General features: G+C 41.3%; 2 protein-coding genes across 10 annotated transcripts in view; one reads left to right on the forward strand and one right to left on the reverse strand.

The window, feature by feature from the left end:
• hells.S (helicase, lymphoid specific S homeolog) overlaps nt 1-4,965 on the reverse strand; it is a 22,073-nt gene extending 17,108 nt beyond the window's left edge. Inside the window, exons 1-3 of the mRNA XM_041571073.1 lie at nt 4,753-4,965; nt 259-377; nt 30-152 (exon numbers count right to left, since the gene is read on the reverse strand). Coding sequence (XP_041427007.1) covers nt 30-152; nt 259-377; nt 4,753-4,783 — 273 coding nt within the window. The 5' untranslated portion in view covers nt 4,784-4,965. The remainder of the gene's footprint in view (nt 1-29; nt 153-258; nt 378-4,752) is intronic.
• The window catches only part of LOC108697620 (traf2 and NCK-interacting protein kinase-like), a 20,387-nt gene extending 1,354 nt beyond the window's left edge, over nt 1-19,033 (forward strand). Inside the window, exons 1-16 of one of the 9 annotated variants that reach the window (XR_005962927.1) lie at nt 7,742-7,905; nt 8,391-8,470; nt 8,870-9,118; nt 12,430-12,659; nt 13,211-13,249; nt 13,505-13,570; nt 13,747-13,800; nt 13,893-14,018; nt 14,126-14,236; nt 14,352-14,442; nt 14,565-14,692; nt 14,972-15,026; nt 15,232-15,304; nt 15,589-15,764; nt 16,300-16,502; nt 17,029-19,033. Coding sequence is in view for 1 of the 9 variants with exons in the window: in XM_041571074.1 (XP_041427008.1) it covers nt 12,633-12,659; nt 13,211-13,249; nt 13,505-13,570; nt 13,747-13,800; nt 13,893-14,018; nt 14,126-14,236; nt 14,352-14,442; nt 14,565-14,692; nt 14,972-15,026; nt 15,232-15,304; nt 15,589-15,764; nt 16,300-16,427 (1,074 nt within the window). In the remaining 8 variants the exon portion in view is untranslated. Of the gene's footprint in view, nt 1-7,741; nt 7,906-8,390; nt 8,471-8,753; nt 9,119-12,019; nt 12,660-13,210; nt 13,250-13,504; nt 13,571-13,746; nt 13,801-13,892; nt 14,019-14,125; nt 14,237-14,351; nt 14,443-14,564; nt 14,693-14,971; nt 15,027-15,231; nt 15,305-15,588; nt 15,765-16,299 lie in introns of those variants that run through there. The other 8 variants (XR_005962930.1, XR_005962932.1, XR_005962926.1 and 5 more) reach the window with 8 other exon arrangements.
• Nucleotides 19,034-19,347: the final 314 nt, after the last annotated feature.

Raw genomic sequence — 19,347 nt, forward strand, 5'->3', positions numbered from 1 at the left:
TATTTAAATGACACATTCAGAAATATTACCTCAAGTTGTTGCTGTTCCATTTTAGTCAAAAGAAACTTGGAGTAAATGTTGCTTTTTTCAAGTAAGTGCTGAAGTCTTTTATAGCGCATCTCATTAGAGTCCCGTTCCCAAGACATTCGAGCCTGTAAGCAAGAAAGAAGGCAATGTATACATACATACATACATACCTCTGTTTATAACATCAAAGTGCCCTACAAGATTATGAAAAAAAAAAAAAAAAGTCTTTACCTTCTCAATCATCTTTCTCTCCTCCACCGCAGCAGCCTTTTCCAGCTTTTCCTCTTCCCTTATCATGGATTCAGTGATTAAGTCATCAGCAGGTGGCTCCATTTCAGATGCGGGTGACACTATATATAAATACAACCACGGATGCAGTCAGATACAGAGATAAGGTTTCATTTGTAACTGTGTATATTGTGGTGTTCAGTAGTTCCATGGTACCGGAAACAAATCACCCCAGCAAGTTGACAAGAGAGCCCGTAGTGTTGATACAAGAGTGATGAAGTGCCCGAGAGAGGCATGAAACGTGTCAGGTGATCATACATGTTATAGGGTAGGAGTACATCAGTAAATGGATGCCAGTTTGTTGTTTTTAAATAGCCAAATAAAGCTGGATCTTTGATTTTACTCTACACGTGTGGAATGGTTTCTTCAACAAATAAATCCCTTATATAAATAGAAAGAAAAATTGCAAGTGTTTGTAAGTAAGTTCACGTAAGCTGTAAAACGAGTTACCCATGTGTGATTTCCTGCAGTCTCCTCTCTTACCACAAATTATGAAAAAACATTACAGGGTTTAACATTGCACATTTGAGTCTCATTCATGCACGACTTGAAAGGAACAGTAACACCAAAAAGTGTCTTAAAGGAATGACAATAGTATGTAGTTCTGAAGAATCACATTGTATACAATAGAGCTTATCTGTTATCTGCTGTGCATCCTGTGTCTTTTCTCATTTTTTGGCTTTGAATGGCTGCCCCCATGGCTGCACAGCAGTTTTTTTATATAAATTATAGTAAAGTTACTAAAGCAAACGCACAAGATTTACCAGTGCAACAGTTTACTATATTCCCATTACTTTAAAGACTTACTTGTCACTATTCCTTTAACCATTAAATATTATTGCTTTTCTACTAAGAAAATGTGAGGGGAAAAGGCAAACAAATTAATCCTAATGTGATTTTAAATGATGTAAAATAGAAGTCAACCCTAAAATGGGTTGTTCACCCTCAAACATTTCAGTTCAGTTTGTTTCAAATGGATCACCAGAAATAAAGACTTTCCAGTTACTTTCTATTCTATATTTGTGACCGTTTTTCTAATATTGAAGAGTAAAGTTTAATTCTTCACCTTCTGAAGCAGCACAGGGAGTAGTGGTCAACTTTTTAGCTGCTTTGAATTGATACAGTTAGTGGATACATTTGTTATTTTTGTCCCTGCTGAGAAGATTCCCTGAATTTCATTAACAATGCTGTTAGAATTGATACAATAGTTGCTAATATTCCACAGACACTTGATGAGAAATGTATCAACTAATTATATCAACTAAATGTAGCAAATTATAAAGGCTCAGAAGCTCCCAGATCAGAGCTGCTAGCCTGAAATAGACACGAACATAAAACTTCAACCTTACATTTAAGAAAAACTAAAAAATAAATGTTGGAAAGCAATTTAAAAAAGTCTGTTTATGGTGAACAGTCGTAAAACAACTGAAAAAGTGTTTGGAAGGTGAACAACCCCTTTAATCAGAAATATGAAAAACTGCTTTAATCAGAAATATGAAGACAGAGGTCATTATTCCTATTATCTCTTTCAAAGAGAATATGTAGGGTAATGAATGCTGCCAAGTTTCTTTATGCATGTCACCTCACCTGAAATTGATCATCAATTATGCATTTGAAAACACTGAAAAAAAATTCAAAGCTTTTTGGTGTAGAAACGTCACATTATGGGGCCCTGTTCTACTCACTCCCACAGCAATGGGATGTATCAAATGGAATATTTTTCAGTCAAAAGTGCTGCTCTCCTATGAATAAAGCCCAGTGCTCAGTTGCTGGATATGATAACCATACTTCTACCCACAGTTAAACAAAAAAACTGGCACAAGAAGGCATTTCAATGGAGGGAACAACGGTTTCATTTGATCTGTCTTTTAACGTGTGCACCTAAATACAGTGATTTGCCCCATGAGCTGGTTTTGCAATTTTGATACATTAACAGTTTGAGCCACATGATTTGTTATTTCAAAATTAGCAAGGGTGCTGGGAGTTATACAAACACAACCACACTTCGTTCAAAACGATTAGGAGCTTTGTTAGAAGAAAAAAAAAAAGTAGTTAAATAGTAGCCACGTTCATTGCATGCAGTTTTCTAAAAATTAAGATCTATAAAAACCACTTATGCTATAATTCATGCAGTTTCAAAGATATTACATATGAACATGTTGTAGCTTCTCCACGTGTTCTAACAGGTTTGGTAAGTCACTTTAATTTATAATCCCTTTTAACAGAACACACCCATGAAAAAGCACATGCCCTCAGGGCAGCCAAACCTGCCAACTATTATATAAATCACCATGAGGCAAGACAAAGTCCTAAGGTTCATGAAGATGTCGGCAGAGAAAATGCTCTATATATTACCCTCAGACTTTGCTGCAAGAATGTACAATAAACAAGAGTTCCAGCTTCTGAACTACAGCTACACCAACATGCTTTGAATGCTAGGAGCGCTAGTGCAACATCCCTTATTGAAGGTTTTATAAATTAACAGCAAAACAGGATCGATAGCATGAATACTGCTCTTGCAAGCAACAACTGCATGGCACAGCCATCAAACAATATTTCAGGTTAAATAAATATTATATTAGTAGCATTGCATACATAAAATAATATCAATATATATTTGTATCAGGGTGCAACCCTCGAATATCTCGAGGCAGAGATTTTGCCTTTCAGCTGGAGAAAATGCTTGCCTCGTCATTGACCTCAATGGCATCTTGTTGCCACTGCAAGAAAAAATAAAAGGATGAATTTCAGTCCATAAATGCACAATGGACTGTTTCTGGGACAGAATCTCTCCAGTGTGTACTGGCATGTAAAGCATCACATCTTTCATTAGCCCTAGGCACATGGGTTGTCCGCAACATCGTCAACACCCATTGTGCCAAAAACTGCATGGAAGTAGATAAAGTTCAGAACTTGGACAATTTATCCAGATCACTTCCAAGTGAGAAAAAGTGGGAAACTGCATTCCTATAAGAACACATTTATACAGCACCAGCAAATCCCACAGTGCTGTTCAATGGTAAGGGCACAGACAAGCAAATGGATTACATACAAATATTAATAAACACAGAAGGAAAATAAAGACCATACTCATACATGCAGGAAGAGCCATTACTATGGCACAGAGGACAAAGAGCACAGGTGTTGCAATACAGAGTAAATACATGCAGGAGAGCCATTACATTGATAAAGAGACATAATGCAGAGTACTGGGTGTTGCACAATTGAGTGAATACATGCAGGAGATCAATTGTATTGATACAGAGTAATGGGTGCTGCACAATAGATTGAATACATGCAGGAGAGCAATTATATTAGTACAGAGACAGAGTGCAGAGTACCAGGTGCTGCACAATAGTGAATATATGCATGAGATTCATTATATTGGTACAGAGACATAGTGCACAGTACTGGGTGCTGTACAATAGAGTGAATACATGCAGGAAAGCTTGATAAAGGGCCCAGCAGAGGCCCGAAACATTGCCGCTTTGTGAGCTGAATAAACCCTGACCATCGAATCAATTGCATCAGCTGTGCCACAGGTCTCTTGTTTTGCTATGTACAATTTTTGGGCTTTGGGCAGCATTGGGTCCGATAACTGACACCAATCCGGTGTTTCAGGCCTGGAGCAGCACTGCAGATATTGCAGAGTACTGGGTGATGCACAATAGAGTGAAAGCATGCAAGAAATCCATTATATTAGTACAGAGACATTGTACACAGTACTGATGCAGTTTTCTCAGCAAGTCCCTTAACTTCTCATCTAGTGGGCTCACCTTCTTAGTTCGGTCACACCGTAAAGGCCAAATATTCGGCAACTGACATAGTATGAAGGGGGCCACAAACATGCGCAGTACTGTGCTGCAACGTTTTATTACAAATTCCACAATATGGAAAATGCAGGAAAGCCATTACACTGTTACAGAGACATAATGCAGAGCACTAGTTAATATGTATGCATGATATCATCACATTGGCAAAGAGACTCAGTGCAGAGTAATGGCTGCTGCACAATACATTAATACATAAAATAAATGCAGGGGGACATTGCACTGGTGCACAGATAGAGCAGGGTACTAGGGGTTATTTAGTGTGCATTATATGGTGCTCCTTGTGTCTATAGGTGCAAGAGACTCAGGGCTACAGAGAGCTCAACACACAAGTATTGCAGGAACTTAGATTCCCAAAAAATGAAGGGGTGGATTAAATGTTAAGTTTAAAACACAACACTGACATAATACAGGGGAAAGGTGCAATTAATTATTACACATGTAACAATGCATTTCCCTCAAATGTAATTCCTTTTAACACACTGGGACCCCAAACACATCCCCTCTCTGTTCTCTACAAACCCAGTCCCACAGATGGGCTCTGCTTACAGAACTATACTACACGCATTTATAGCACCAGCCTATCAGGGGAAGAGCGGCTATTTACCCGGTTCGGCCGAGCTCTGTCCCACAGGCATGCTGCAACTTGCGAACGACACGCGGCGTTCAGTTCCTTCAAGTCCAGGCTGCACTCGCGCCAAACTTTCTCCACAGCTCCCGCGTTCCCTCACGCAACAACGTAGCCACGCCCCTTTCCTTGAAGCTACGCCGCATTCGATGAAGATGCTGCTTGCTCCGCCCCTGTTTGCTGGGGAAATGGCGCGAGAATTTTTTTTTGTGTTTCCTGCTAGTTAGCGGAAATGTAGTTGGTAGCCCTCACTAAATAGGACCTGCCGCCCTGCCGCCCTGCCGCCCTGCCGCCCTGCCGCCCTGCCGCCCTGCCGCCCTGCCGCCCTGCCGCCCTGCCGCCCGTTCTTTCCCAGCGTGTGTTTAGGCTCCTATTTTCACCCAGTGCGGCTGTAGACTGTATATTGCGGAAGGGGCACTAGTGTAATATTTATCAATATCAAAAAGTGAATTTAGAGCAGGGGTGTCCAAACTTTTTACAAGGTTTGGTGAGGTGAAAATGTCAGACCATTCAGTCTGACATGCTGGATCCCAGGCAAAATGAAATGTGAAGCCACTACAATATATGGGATTTCTCTGTACAGACTATGAGCAAATTTAGGGGACTGTTCCTGCTGAATTGTGCTTAGTACAGGGGAATACCTATGCTGCCATAGTTATAGCCATTTGTAAATACAACAAATGAAACATGAATGGGCAGACACATTCTCTACAGCTCCCTCTTATAATATCACATCATTCTGCACGGAGCAAGTTCATTGACAGTCATACTTACTAGGCAAAGAAAGGGCTTGGAATGCAAATGTTTACTGAAGTTTAAACTTGCAGCACTGGGTGTAATGAGTGAAAGGGGATCTTTTCAGTCATGAAACAGCGCGGGGGCGAAAGCAATCCCGCAGGGACAGGGACATGGGCCGGATACACATATTTGCTTAAGGTTAAAGGTAGCAGCAGTACTTGTGCTCTCCTTTTTCCCCTCACTCCTGAGATGTGCGCATTCCCTTCTCAGCATTTCCTTCCCCACTGCTCTCCCGACTGTCCCTCCTCTCTTGGCCTCCCTCCATCTTCCCGTGTCTTGTCTCAGGGCTGTGATGTCAGCAGCTTGGCCGGTGCCCCTTGCAGCCAGCAGGAGGAGAGGGAGAGAGAGAGAGCGCGCGCAGGGAAGGGCTACGGGCCAATTAAAAATGGATCGCGGGCCGTAGTTTGTACACCCCTGATATAGACAAGGAGAATAAGAAAATAGAACTGTGTACCTGTAGACCTGGTCACCTGGAAATAAAAGGTAGAGCTTTGACTGAGTCAGGAAACAGGGTGGACACAAGGAAATCAATTGGAGCATAGGCCGTTCCGGACCACGAGACAGAGGAGCAGCATCCATCCCACCCATTTGTTGGAGTCTGTAGTTGGTGGGTCTTTTTGATTGAATTTCACAACTTGCAGGGGCCGGCAATGTAATGTAAATCTTTAGGGCAGGATTAGACCCCGATAAAAATGGCAGTCAGAAAGGTGTGGGCATTTGATTCTCTGCGGATTAGGCTCTCTGGAGAGATGATTTATGTTTGGATGCCCTAAATTCCCATCCAATGTGGCTGCTGAGGGTGACTGGTATGACAGGTAACACATTACAGTATTTACAGTATTAACAGTGGGACAAGCACGTGATTCCAAGCTCTTTTGGTCATAAACTCAATTCCAATTTTTGTCAAAATAATTTATTACACTTATTAATAAAAGGATCTGCTGTTTTCATACTAGTCCTGAGTGGCTCTTGTATTTCTTTTGGGGGGCTGGTGGATGACAGCTGATGTATGTTCTCTTCTATGTACATTATCTCCAATAAACCAGGCACTGAGGCTCCCAGAATAATTTTTCTCTTTGTGCAGAGTAGTTGGATCGGCTAGTATGGTCTATTGGTGCCATTGTTCTAGAATACACAACATAAATGAACATTAAAACAGCACAAGATATAAGGCTATTAACTATACAGTACCTGTAGTATAGAATACTACTTAATATTTATTTATTAATATTTATTCCTTATTATATGCAGATGTATGACTATGACAAAGCCATAGTGATGTGTGGGTTGGGAAACCGCGACCCCCATCTGAACCTAACCTGCTATGCCCCAGCCCACACCTGACCCTAATCCTGAACACTCCTCTTTATATGCCCGCCCAGCTGTGAAGTCATGAAAGGGGCGGGGTCTGCACGAGTACATAAAAAGGCATGTGCAGAGGCCAAAGTGGGGTAGAAGAAGGCTGCAGCCTGCACATCACTACAAATCCAAAAAAGTGGGTCACAGCTTCTGTAACTTGGGGTGCTGTTTATGCAGAGAGTATAAATCATGGGGATGGTTTGCACTATACATAACCCAATAATAAGTGATATTATTTGGAAAGCAGGTCTCTATCCACCTTAGCCTTGTTAGTAATGGGGGCCCATGTTCAATATCAGTATCAAGTGTGATCTCTGTTTCTCTGCCTACACATGAGCATCATAGTACTGTGGGAGAAATGCCACTTAACTTGCCCCTCACTCTACCACAGGGACTCTGACAAAACTCCCTCATGTCGCACTATGTCCTGCCTGGTACCAACTGCCCTATAGAAATCCCCCTGCCTGCAGCCCAGCACTTACTTCATAACAGGCAGAACAGCACTTCTGTCTAGACAGGTCTCCCTCTGCTGTGCCTGCTCTCTCTGGGCTTCTCCCTCCCACACTCAATCTCTGGAATCACTGCAGGAAGCTTTCTCCCATTGGCTAAAGTTACAGGAAATTACAGCTGATGCAAGACTCCCTCTCCCATTGGCTAAAGTTACAGGAAATTAGAGCTGAGGCAAGACTCCCTCTCCCATTGGCTAAAGTTACAGGAAATTAGAGCTGAGGCAAGACTCCCTCTCCCATTGGCTAAAGTTACAGGAAATTAGAACTGAGGCATGACTCCCTCTCCCATTGGCAATTAGAGCTGAGGCAACACTTCCTTTCCCATTAGCTAAAGTTACAGGAAATTAAAGCTGAGGCAAGATTCCTTCTCTCACTGGCTGCAGGATACTCTCTTCCACTGGCTAAAATGACAGGACGTGGCCATTTGCAGCCATGATGCAAGTTGCTGCTCTCCCATTGACTGCAGGTTACTTCCCTCCCACTCACTGGCTAAACTTGCAGGGGATGGTTTCTCTCACAGAAAGTCCTCCATGATGTGCTTGTGTGTGACAAAGGGATGGGGGTGGGGCTGTGTGTGTTACTTCCATACCAAAAAAGCATAAAACTGGTGTAAAATGTAAGTTATGTTTATAAAGCTGCACCATGTGAATTAACCCTGCCCTTTGGCAATAATTCCATATAGTAAAGCTGTGAGGCACTTGTTTATAACCCTGCGTATACCAGAGTTACACCAGAATTTACACACAGAGCCCTTGTATATCAAAATACCTGCACTTACAATAGATGTTGTCTAACTGCCATAACACTGATGTATATCAAGAATCATATACCTGCTGTCTAATCTTGTAAGGTCTTTCATTGACTTTTTAGTATAAGCCCTTTATTTAATGCCACCTTTATACTTCCATTAATATCCCCCTATTCATGTTATCCTCTTCCTTTGCTGGGCAGAACTGCCATACCACTTGCCAATGTAAGGGCACCAGGAATGCAGCTGTGAATGGACACTGACAATTTAACTCATACAAAGTGTAAGTATACTGTAGTTAGTGTTGGACTGGCTCACCGGATACCAGGAAAACTCCCAGTGGGCCCAGGTGTCAGTGGACCCTCATGCTTTTAAAACATTTGGCCTATTTCATGGCCATTCCCTATTTCTATGAGAACAAAGAGGGTGAATAGATGGAATGTTAGATTATAGTATGTAAAGAAACGAGACAAGGAGAATAGAGGTTGAGTGAGGAGAGGAAAAATAATATAACTGAGAATGGGCCCCTGAGCTAAGGTTTTTGGGTGTGGCCTTGGTGTCTCAGTCCGACACTGACTGTAGTTGGTCTGTTTAATAGAAAAATAAATCAGGAACACAATAATATTTATACATTGATTTATTCTTCTTTACTGTAACTCTAAAATCCCTGTGATTTAAAAAGGGTTACCCCCTCAGCAGGTCGCGGTATGAGAAAGATGAGAATCTTCATCCAAGGTGGGAGAGAGCATCACTGCAGACCTTCTATCAACAAGGAAGATTTATTGCAGAGATTTCTCACACCTACTGTGGGTCCGTCACTGGCGAGGGCACCCTGGGAGATGATACTGTGGCCAATGGAGAACTCAACGAGACAGATGAGATCTGTGAATATGGCATTTCCTCACCAGCTGGAGCCAATTTCTCAGGAAATGTAATTACTCTCTATAATGTTCATATCTATAGAGGTTCATGGGATATTAAATTAGGGCTGGCACACTGTAAAGTCTTATATTGGCAGTGAGGCCATAAATTTCATTTCGCATCTAGATTCCGCATGTAATTGTATTGCAATGTACGTTTCTCTGTCGTTTTTTTTGTTTTTTTAAATTGTTGCTGCCATTTTCCCAGCCACCTCCAGTCACTCTGTCACATGACCTGATTTTTCATTTGACAGTTATAATAACGGTTTTCTCACTTTCATTTCTGGGATCAGAGGTGAGTGGACACACAAACACACTAGGGGGATATTTTAAGGAAAATAATGACATAAATGCAGAAAATTGCCATTTAAGAGAGTCAGTAGGTAGCACCTCGGATATTAGCCTTGGTTTTGCACATATTTTTTAATTTTAAAAGTGAATATGAGAGAGTTGAGCATGGGGGGAGGAATGGGGAAACAGGGAGACTAAACATTCACAGAAGTATAAAATAGTATTGGGTACCAGATTCCTCTTCTATTATATTGCTATTCACATCTATTTCTATAAGTCACACTGTATTCACGTGTCTAGTTTAAAGGATATTGAGATAGAACTGTCAGAGCTGTGATATTGTCAGCCACCAACAGTCACCTTGATGCTGCCATAAGTCTGATGGATGACCGTTGGTAGCTGCCTGGGTGAGATCACACATTGAAAATCAGTAAGGTAGACAGGAATATCATTTGTATTTGGACTTCATTTTGTAATGATTTTCTCTTTAGTTGCACTGCCCTACAGTTTTTAATTGTAACTGTCATCTGGTTGCTAGGGTCCCATTTACCTTAGCAACATGTGTGCCAACTTTGCAGCCAATCACAGTTGGTATAAGAAATCATGTGATTGGCTGCATGGCTAAATGACTGTTAAAATAACGGTTTTCTCACTTTCATTTCTGGGATCAGAGGTGAGTGGACCAGCACACACACTGGGGGGGGGGATTTAATAGAAATGCAGAAAATCGACTTTAATTGTGCCACTGAGTAGCGCCTGGGAGTATTATCCTTGGTTTTACTCATATTCTTGTATTTTAATGAATATAAAAAGTGATTGTGAGAGTTGGGGTTAGGGAAGGAATGGGGCAGCACTTGCTGTTCAGTTTGCTCATTTTGTATATAAAATTGCCTTCTGTAAAAGCTCTTCAGGGTAAAGTTAATGACAGGCAGCCATTGCTTTTTACTGATCTGAAATGTCTAATGCTCCCAACAGCATCCCCTATAAGACCATCAGCCTTTAGTCATCTAACTGTCACTGACCTACAAGTCCCAGCACCCCTATCAGTCTTTTAGCTTTGAGTCTTCTAACTATCACTGACCTACAAGTTCCAGCATCCCCTATAAGACCATCAGCCTTTAGTCTTGTAACTGTTACTGACCTACAAGTCCCACCATTCCCTATCAGCGTGCTGAGTATAAGAGCTGCCATTATTGCTACCCCCCTTTTCTTTGCCGATTGATAACCCTACCCCCACCTATGCATTGGTACATCCTGTTAAACAGTCAGCAATGTCAGTATCTGTTGCTAGCAATGATGTCATCACCTGGACTGCTCCATGGGGATGAGGATGGTTAACAATGTATCACCTATGAGCTTTTTGTTATGTAGCCATGATCTCCACCAATTAATTTTTGCATAAACCAGTAGCAAAAGGGCACCTGTGCATGCTGGGAGTTACTCAGGCTAAAGAGCATCCTGGAAAAGAAATACCTTCCCTGCTTCAACCGTGTCCTTTCTCATGGAAAACCCTTAAGTCTACAGAAATACAAAGATGGGGAGATTTAAAGTGTCAAATTATCTGATCCCTTTTATAGACTGGTGAGCTTTAGATGGGGTAGATCAGCATGCCCCCTCACTAGCCATTGTATAGGCAGGGCCATTTGTTTCCTAGAAATTCTGGTCTGCCCTGAGCTTTGCCCATAGTTATCTAGTTCCCCCATAAATAAATACTACAACTCCCAGCATGCCCAGATAGCCTTTGCAGTTATTTGGCTACATCTGCCTCCATCAGCCACGTCTTACACCTGGGTACTATGTATAATGGCAGGCATGACAGCAGGTTAAAAAGGTATTCTGGGAATTGTAGTACAACAGTATCAGGTGAGGTGGCAATGTCAGTGCTCTTCTCTGATTTGAAGGTTAAAGGGGTGGCTCACCTTTAAGTTTACCTTTAGTATGTTAGAGAATGGCCAATTCTAAGTAACTTTTCAATTGGTCTTCGTTATTTATTTTGTACAGTGTTTCAATTATTTGCCTTCTTCTCCAGCTTTCAAATAGGGGACACTGGTCCCGTCTTAAAAACAAATGCTCTGTAAGGCTACACATTAAGTTATTGCTACTTTTTATTACTCCTTTTTCTATTCAGACCCTCCCCTATTAATATTACATATTCTCATTTAAATCAAAGCATGGTTGCTAGGGTAATTTGGAGCCCAGCAACCAGATGAAATTGCAAACCGAAGAGCTGCTGAATAAAAAGCTAAATAACTGAAAAACCACAAATAATAGAAAAAATGAAAATCAGTTGCAAATTGTCTCAAAATATCACTCTCTACATCAGGGATCCCCAACCTTTTGAACCCTTGAGCAACATTCAGAAGTAAAAGGAGTTGGGGAGCAACACTAGCATGAAAAATGTTCTTGGGGTGCCAAATAAGTGCTGTGATTGGCAATTTGGTAGCCCATATGTGGATTGTCAACCTAAACCGAGGCTCTGTTTGGCAGTGCACCTGGGTTTATGCAACAAAAACTTGCCTCCAAGCCAATAATTCAAAAATAAGCACCTGATTTGAGGCCACTGGGAGCAACATCCAAGGAGTTGCAAAGCAACATGTTGCTCACAAGCTACTGGTCGGGGATTCTATAGAGCTGCTGAATAAAGAGCTAAATAACTAAAAAAAATAACAAATAATAAAAACTGCAAATTGTCTCATATGATCGCTCTCTATATTACACATAACTCTCAGCAGCCTCATCAGAGCTTCAACATCAGTTGTTGCTGAAATCTAAATTCTAGTGATGATAAAATAAAACTGTGAGGTTTCTTTTCATTAGCAGGGACTGGGCACCATGTTATAATAGATGGAAGGACGGGGCCAAGTACAATTTGATTCAAAGGGGAACTTTCATTCCAAAGCTGTTATTGCTGCAATGTTATTGCTGTCAAGGTGTGAATACTGATATAAGGCAGTGTATGCTGATATGTACAGCAGAGAGGGCCGGTGCACGTGAGCTCACAATCTCTTCTTTCTTTTCCTCTACCTTAAAGTGAAAGTTCTGAGCGACGAAGCGATTTCGGAGTGATTTTGGAGAGATTTTCAAATCTACTTTCAAAGTTTTTCAAAGCGATATTCAGCGAATTTTTACACCTTTTTTTCACGTCTGTTATAAATAACATCTTTCATTGACGTCTGCTGATATCGCTTTTTCATTCCCAACTGCTCTTTTAAGAGCACAAAGACTGGGGGTGCAATGCCATTCTGGGCCCCCCAGAGGAAGGTAAGGCAGCCGATACCATTTTATTTAAATTAAGGGTTTAAAGTATACAATTTTAAGTAAAGTATACAATGTTAACCCATTCAGTAACACAGAGCAGGCCATATGCACCTTTATAAAGGGTACATATTGGGGGCAGCTTCTTACAGAATCAGACTGTAAACTTGAAATCTGTACCCAGCTGTATTATAAGGGAATTACATGTCACTATAAATTAATAATAGTTCAGTTCTTATCCAGGGGTTTAACTATAGAGGAAGGAGACCCTGAGACTGATGGGTTCCCAGAGGTTTAGGGGGACAGTGGTTTGGGGGGGGTCAGAGGTTTAGGTGGCACGTGGGGTATTAATCAATAAATGGGTTCATGAAAATGCCTTAGTGTGCCCGAAAATGATTGTGCTATGGGGCTCAGAAACTTCTAATTGCATCACTGTCCTGTATACTTTACTGAGTAGTAACTTTGGGGAAAGGGTCATACTAGGAAGTACCATTTAGTGCCAAGTGTTGGACCATATAAAGTCCCTTTACACTAATGATCTTTCTTTTTTCCCTCAGCAACAAGCAGAATGTGGTTCCCTCTCCGAGACTTATAAGGTGAGTAGAAAATAGGGTAAAATACATGACTGTAGGGGCTGCTTGAGCATTGAATCTCGCAGTAGGTTTGGTGATGCCCCCGCCCAGTTGTAAAACCCTCCCACCTGGCAGTTGCCTCTCTATTTCAAGTACCTTATTGCCAATCCTCCCCTCTTCCTCTGTCTGTCCCCCCAGGTAAGTGATACATTTTTTTGATACCCTGTGGCATATTATGTTATCAATAAAATTCCTCTTTTATTGTATTCTATTTTCCAGCCTCCTGATGGTCGGCTGACCAAGGACGTGCTTCTCGGAGAGGGTGGAACTGGAGAAGTGTTTAAGGTAAGGGAAAAACCAATCACTAAATGGCAGGGGGAACTGGAAGCAACTTCAAGTGCTAGTGGCATGTTGTGGTCCCCAAATAGAATAGACAGTAAACTCCATTTATTCCCAAAATGAATCTTGATATTTGCAGCTAATATTGAATGTCAGTTAAACCTTTTCTATCTGTGTTACAGGGTCGCCACCATCGCAAAGGAGTGGTGGCTGTGAAGATGGCCAACATCAGCAGGGTAGTGTATTTTTATAGTTCCATTCTCCATATCATTCCTAATTTGTGTGGTCGACTATGTGAGCTAAAGAGTTTCCCGTTATCCCACTCCAGGATGAAGAGTCTGTTTGCCGGGAAGTTAGTTTTCTCCGGAAGTTCGGCGGCCACAAGAACGTCGCCGCTTTCCATGGAGCCTATTATAGTGCTCCACTTAATGAGTGTTCATCGGAGCTGCTGGAGGTAAGAAATTATTTGCTGTATCACATTTTATCCCTTTTGTGCCAAAGGGATCTCCATTAAAGGTAATAGAAGGCCTTAAATAATTTATTTCTATTTTTCTACTGCAGATTGTCCTTGAATACTGTGGGGGCGGCTCCCTACATGACATGATAAATTCCACCGAAGGCCAATCCCTGAGAGAGACCTGGATTGGCTATGTCTGCCAAGAAGTGTTAAAGGTAAGGCCAGATTTGCTTTACGCACACACATATATATATATATATATATATATATATATTAATGCTTAGACCGATGTCTGTTATAGTCTTATAACATGAATCTCAATCCCCCCAGGCACTCAAGCACATCCACAAGAACAGAGCCGTGCACCGGGACATCAAGAGCCCAAACATAATGTTTACAGAGAAAGGGAAGGTGAAACTGAGTGAGTAAAACAGTTATAATATGACGGAAAGCTTCTGTGAATATAGAGTCAGAGGGTTTCATAATACAGGTCTTTATGTTATTGCATTTAAAAATAAATTTTTCATTCATTTGTCATTTCAGTCGATTTTGGACTCTGCTGGGACCTGGACCCACAGACTGGAAAGTGCTATGAGAGTGAAGGCACTGTGCACTGGATGGCGCCCGAGGCCATAAGGAGGAGAGGCAAACCAGTGGCGTATGACACCAAAGTATGTTGTACTTATGATACTTGGTGCACTTAACTTTCATTGTTACTGTACATTTTTCTCTAACCTCTTCCCTCCTGTCTGCACAAATGAGTGCTGCATTCAGTTAACATCAATTTATGTTACAGAAGAGCTAAACTTGAAGCCATAGGTGCCAATTCTTCTGTGTTTTCCATTCATTGTATGTAGGCACTGGTGGAAAAACCAACTGGGAAACAAGTAACTTACAAATACACTAAGCCAATCGCTCCTTCTAATGCTTTTTGGTGTCTTTTTTTCCAGTGTGACATCTGGTCCCTGGGGATTACTGCCATCGAAATGGCCGAGGGAGAAACACGTAAGTGACTCAATTGTCTTCTGCTGCTCCAATGAATAAAATAATTGAATATCTTATACAGTATTTGTATGAATGGTCTAATATATATATATATATATATATATATATATATATATATATATATATATATATATATATATATATATATATATATATATATATATATATATATATTTTTTTTTTTTTTTTTTTTTTTTACTTTTAGCATATGCCAATCAGTATCCAGTGTCAGACCTCATACTGAACAACGATGCACCGGAGCTTCAATCAAAGACCTGGTGAGTCCTTCCCAGCTCATGATGTGCTTGTGTGTAGTTACTGTGTAAAACCTCTCTGGGAATAATGATCTTTTTCTCACCTTTATACTTCTCTCCACTAAATCCTCTACATACCTACATACCCCTTGGGTACTACCTGTCCATGTAGCCACAGTTGAACTGGATTAAAGTGGGTACATCAAACAAGGCAATACTCTGCATTTATAGCTAAAACCCAAAGTCACTGCATTTTGTTTGATTAGATAAAGCTAAAAGCTGTTCTCATTTCAATATTTTTTTTACAGGTCACAGAATTTTGTGTCCTTTGTCAAATCTTGTCTGGAAAAGGAACCATCAAAGAGGTGGAGTGCTGAAGAACTTCTGCAGCACCCGTTCATTACTGAACTGCCCCCAAAGAAGACAATTAGGGCTGAAATAAAGAAACACCTTCAGGTGCTGCAGAACCATCTGACCAAGAAAGGTTAGTGAATCCATTATGTTAAGTATAAACCCCCCCACACTTTTGCATAACTTATATCAGCACTAAATTGAGAAACTGAAAAAGGTGGTCGTTTTATATTGGCGCTAGGAATAATGTAAATTTTAAGGGGGACTTAAAGGAGAAGGAAAGGCTTTATTTACTTTGGGTTGCCAAAAATTAACCACCCCAAGTTATTGTTTATACTTACCTTAAACCCCAGGCCGGTGCTCCTATCAGCAGAAAACTGCAACGGCCCAGGGTTTCAGGAAAGTATATACATTCACTTGGGGTGCCTATATTTTGGTACCCCCAAGTAAATGGCCCTTTCCTTTTTTTAAACCTCATTACATTTTAGGGTAACATTGACAATGGAATTCTAAGACAATTTGCATTTTTATTTTTGAATCATGCACATTTTATCCTGTAGCAATTCTGTGCATCAATACACACTCACTAGCTTTTATCCAATAAATTAAACAAAAACATGATATTAATTTTGGCTATTTCCTTACTGTGATTTTATTCATTTACACAGGATTGAAGGGAGCAGCTGTCTGGACCATGAAGAAGCTGCAGAGTGCTTGGTCCTTCTGCACTCCCCAGACATTGCCAGAACAAAGTGTGGCTGAGCAAATGGCACTGGAGGGCTTTCCCTCTTACTGATCTTGTGGCAAATAACATCAGTGCTCAAGATGAACCTCCTTAATAACATCCAAGGAGAAACATCCACAGGGAAAGGTACCATCTTCATTAAATATTCCTACATATTGGTCCTAGAGAGCTTTAGGACAATATTTTCAATGCCGGCGGACAAATCCCAATTTGGTCCCCTTCTACCCAGTGTGTGTATGCATCGACAGTAACTAAATCCACCTGTCACTGCACACAAGAGGTGGATTTCTGCTAAAAAAAAATCGAATGCATTTTCCAATCAAAATCCTCTCCATGACCTAAGTGATAATTGGGTGCATACACACATCAAGCAGTGGTGGATAAATGAACCAGCCCTGGAGAATTAACTGATTTGCCATCTTTCCTTTCCTAGTCATCCCTGCAGACTTTGGGGCAAAAGTATTAGTAAAATTAACGGAATTTATCAAGCTGTATATGTTTACACCATGTGAATGCCAGATTTAAAGCCATTATTATACATTGCTTCCAACAAAAAGAAAAAATTCGTAAAAAAATGTACACCGTTTTTTACACGGATATTCATAATGATAAACAGTATTACTTATTGATGTTTATTTTGTTTCTCAAACAGCACCAGTGCCAATGACAGCTCCACCAGAACCATCTCCTTTTAAGCCACCATAGCTGAACCAGTCGTGTCTTGAACATCCACTGACAGTGTCTTCACCTTCATCCAGAGCTCCATACTTACTGTATCCTTTTCAGACCACCATATTTTCACTAGTGGTGTCTTGAGATCCTGCAACTCCACCAGCAGTCTCACTTTGAAGGACCACATCACCACCAGTGGTACCTTACTTTCCATCTAATGGCTCCACCACCAGCCTTTTCTCTCCCTTCTAGTGCACCTTTACCACCAGACTGTCAATCTTTTCACAGGTCCACATGCCACACAAGCCGCTTTTTCAAGAACCACAGCTCCACTTGTGATGCCTAAGTTTCCATCTACTATAGTTCCAACAACAGCCTCTTCTCCTTATTCTTCTGCACCTCTACCAGCACATTCTACCATCTGCTGCACCTTCAACATCTGCAGCTCATCATTATGCAGCATCAGCATTATTCTGGTGTGTTTTCTTCATTTTACTGAAGACTATCACCTTTTCACCAGAGGTGTCTTAAGCTCATGCAACTCCACCTGCATTCATACTTTCGGTAAGGCTCCACTGTGCCCTCCAGCATCCTGTCTGCCTGTGTGCAGATGTGGGAGTGCACATTCTTTTGCGCATTCTTGGCACTTGCTGCCATCTATGTGCACATCCACGCACCATATCTGACTTTATAGCATCGCGTGTGCATGTTTAAGCCTTTTCATTAAAGAGACACCAAAGGAAATATATTGAGCTTGGTTATGTTTCCTCGCTCTTGATCTTATTTTTGCTGCTTCTGACTTCTGGATTATGACTCGGCCTGATTCCTGGACTTTCTATTGCTTGAACTCCGCCTGCCTCTTGACCTCTGCCTGTCCCCGACCATGAATGAACTCAGCCTGCCTCTGTTTTTTGGCCTGTCCCTGATTATGCTTGAACTCTGCCAGCCTCTTGACCTCTGCGTATCCCTGACCATGAATGAACTCAGCCTGCCTCTGTCTTTTGGCCTGTCCCTGATTATGCTTGAACTCAGCCTGCCCAGACCTCAGCTTGACTTCAGGAAATGTCTTCCTTTCTGGTTTTCCACTACCATCTGTATTTACACTATCACAGCTCCAACAGTGGTGTCCACATTTAATTGTCACAGCTCCACCAGTTAGATTTTGCCTTTATAGTCCACAGCTCCAGCAGTTGTATCTTATTTTGTAACATCCATTCTTCTTTTCATGCATCTTTGTATCCACAACCAGACTCTCTTTCTTATTCTGCTACAACTCTACCACCATGCTAACATACTTCCAGCATTTTCATCTCCGTTAGCATTACATATTACACCTGCCACAGTTAAAACACACTCACATACCCCTCCACTTCCTCCTACCGAAATCATCTTTCTTACAGTCCTCCACTACTGTATATAATATCTACAGCGGTGCATCCTCAGCAAATGGTCTTTCTCTATACAAACCAATCCATTTGCACCACCGGCCATCTTTATTCTTCTTATTTTCCACTCCAACAATATTTCCTCGTAACTTTATATTGTCTTCAAACCACCTCACAGCAACCACTAAAACTAAGGCCCCTTAAAATAGTAGTTTCTTCAACTCCCTATTGCTTCACCATTGGTGCTTTTTTACTTCATTTATTTAACTCCAACTCACATTTTCAATCCCTGCATGCACTCTTATTGTTTTCTATTTTTCATATCATCATACACACACACCCCTCCACATACTGCACCCTCTCTAGTTTATCTTTTAATTCATAGCCCCCATCTGCACCTCAAGTGGTATGGCTTCATTATTTTTTCTTCTACTCCAACAATACCTTCAAACTGACATTTTGTTTTTAAGCAGCCTCACATCACCATAGCAGAAAATCCTCCACCACAATCCCTTAGGGCAGAGACACACTTTGAGATTCGGGGAGATTAGTCACCTGGCAACACATCACTTCTTCTTAAAACGACTAATCTCCCTGAACTGCCTTCCCACCAGCTAGAATCTAAACCGCCGGCGGGATGGCAATCGGAGCGCATAATTTTCCGAAGTCGCCGGAAGTTTCCTTGTGAGGCAAATTCAGGCGACTTGCAAAACTAGGCACTCCGAGTGCCATCCCACCAGCGATTTAGATTCTAGCCAGCGGGAAGGCAGTTTGGGGAGATTAGTCGCCCGAAGAGGAGCCGATTTGTTGCCGGGTGACTAAATCTCCTAGAACCTCCACGTGTGTCTCTGCACTTATAATTTAGAGAGGGTTGTATGACAATTTAGCAAGGGAAAAAACACAGGGATTCTGAC

The sequence above is a fragment of the Xenopus laevis genome, chromosome 7S, assembly GCF_017654675.1.
Source record: "Xenopus laevis strain J_2021 chromosome 7S, Xenopus_laevis_v10.1, whole genome shotgun sequence".
Classification (NCBI taxonomy): Eukaryota; Metazoa; Chordata; class Amphibia; order Anura; family Pipidae; genus Xenopus; species Xenopus laevis.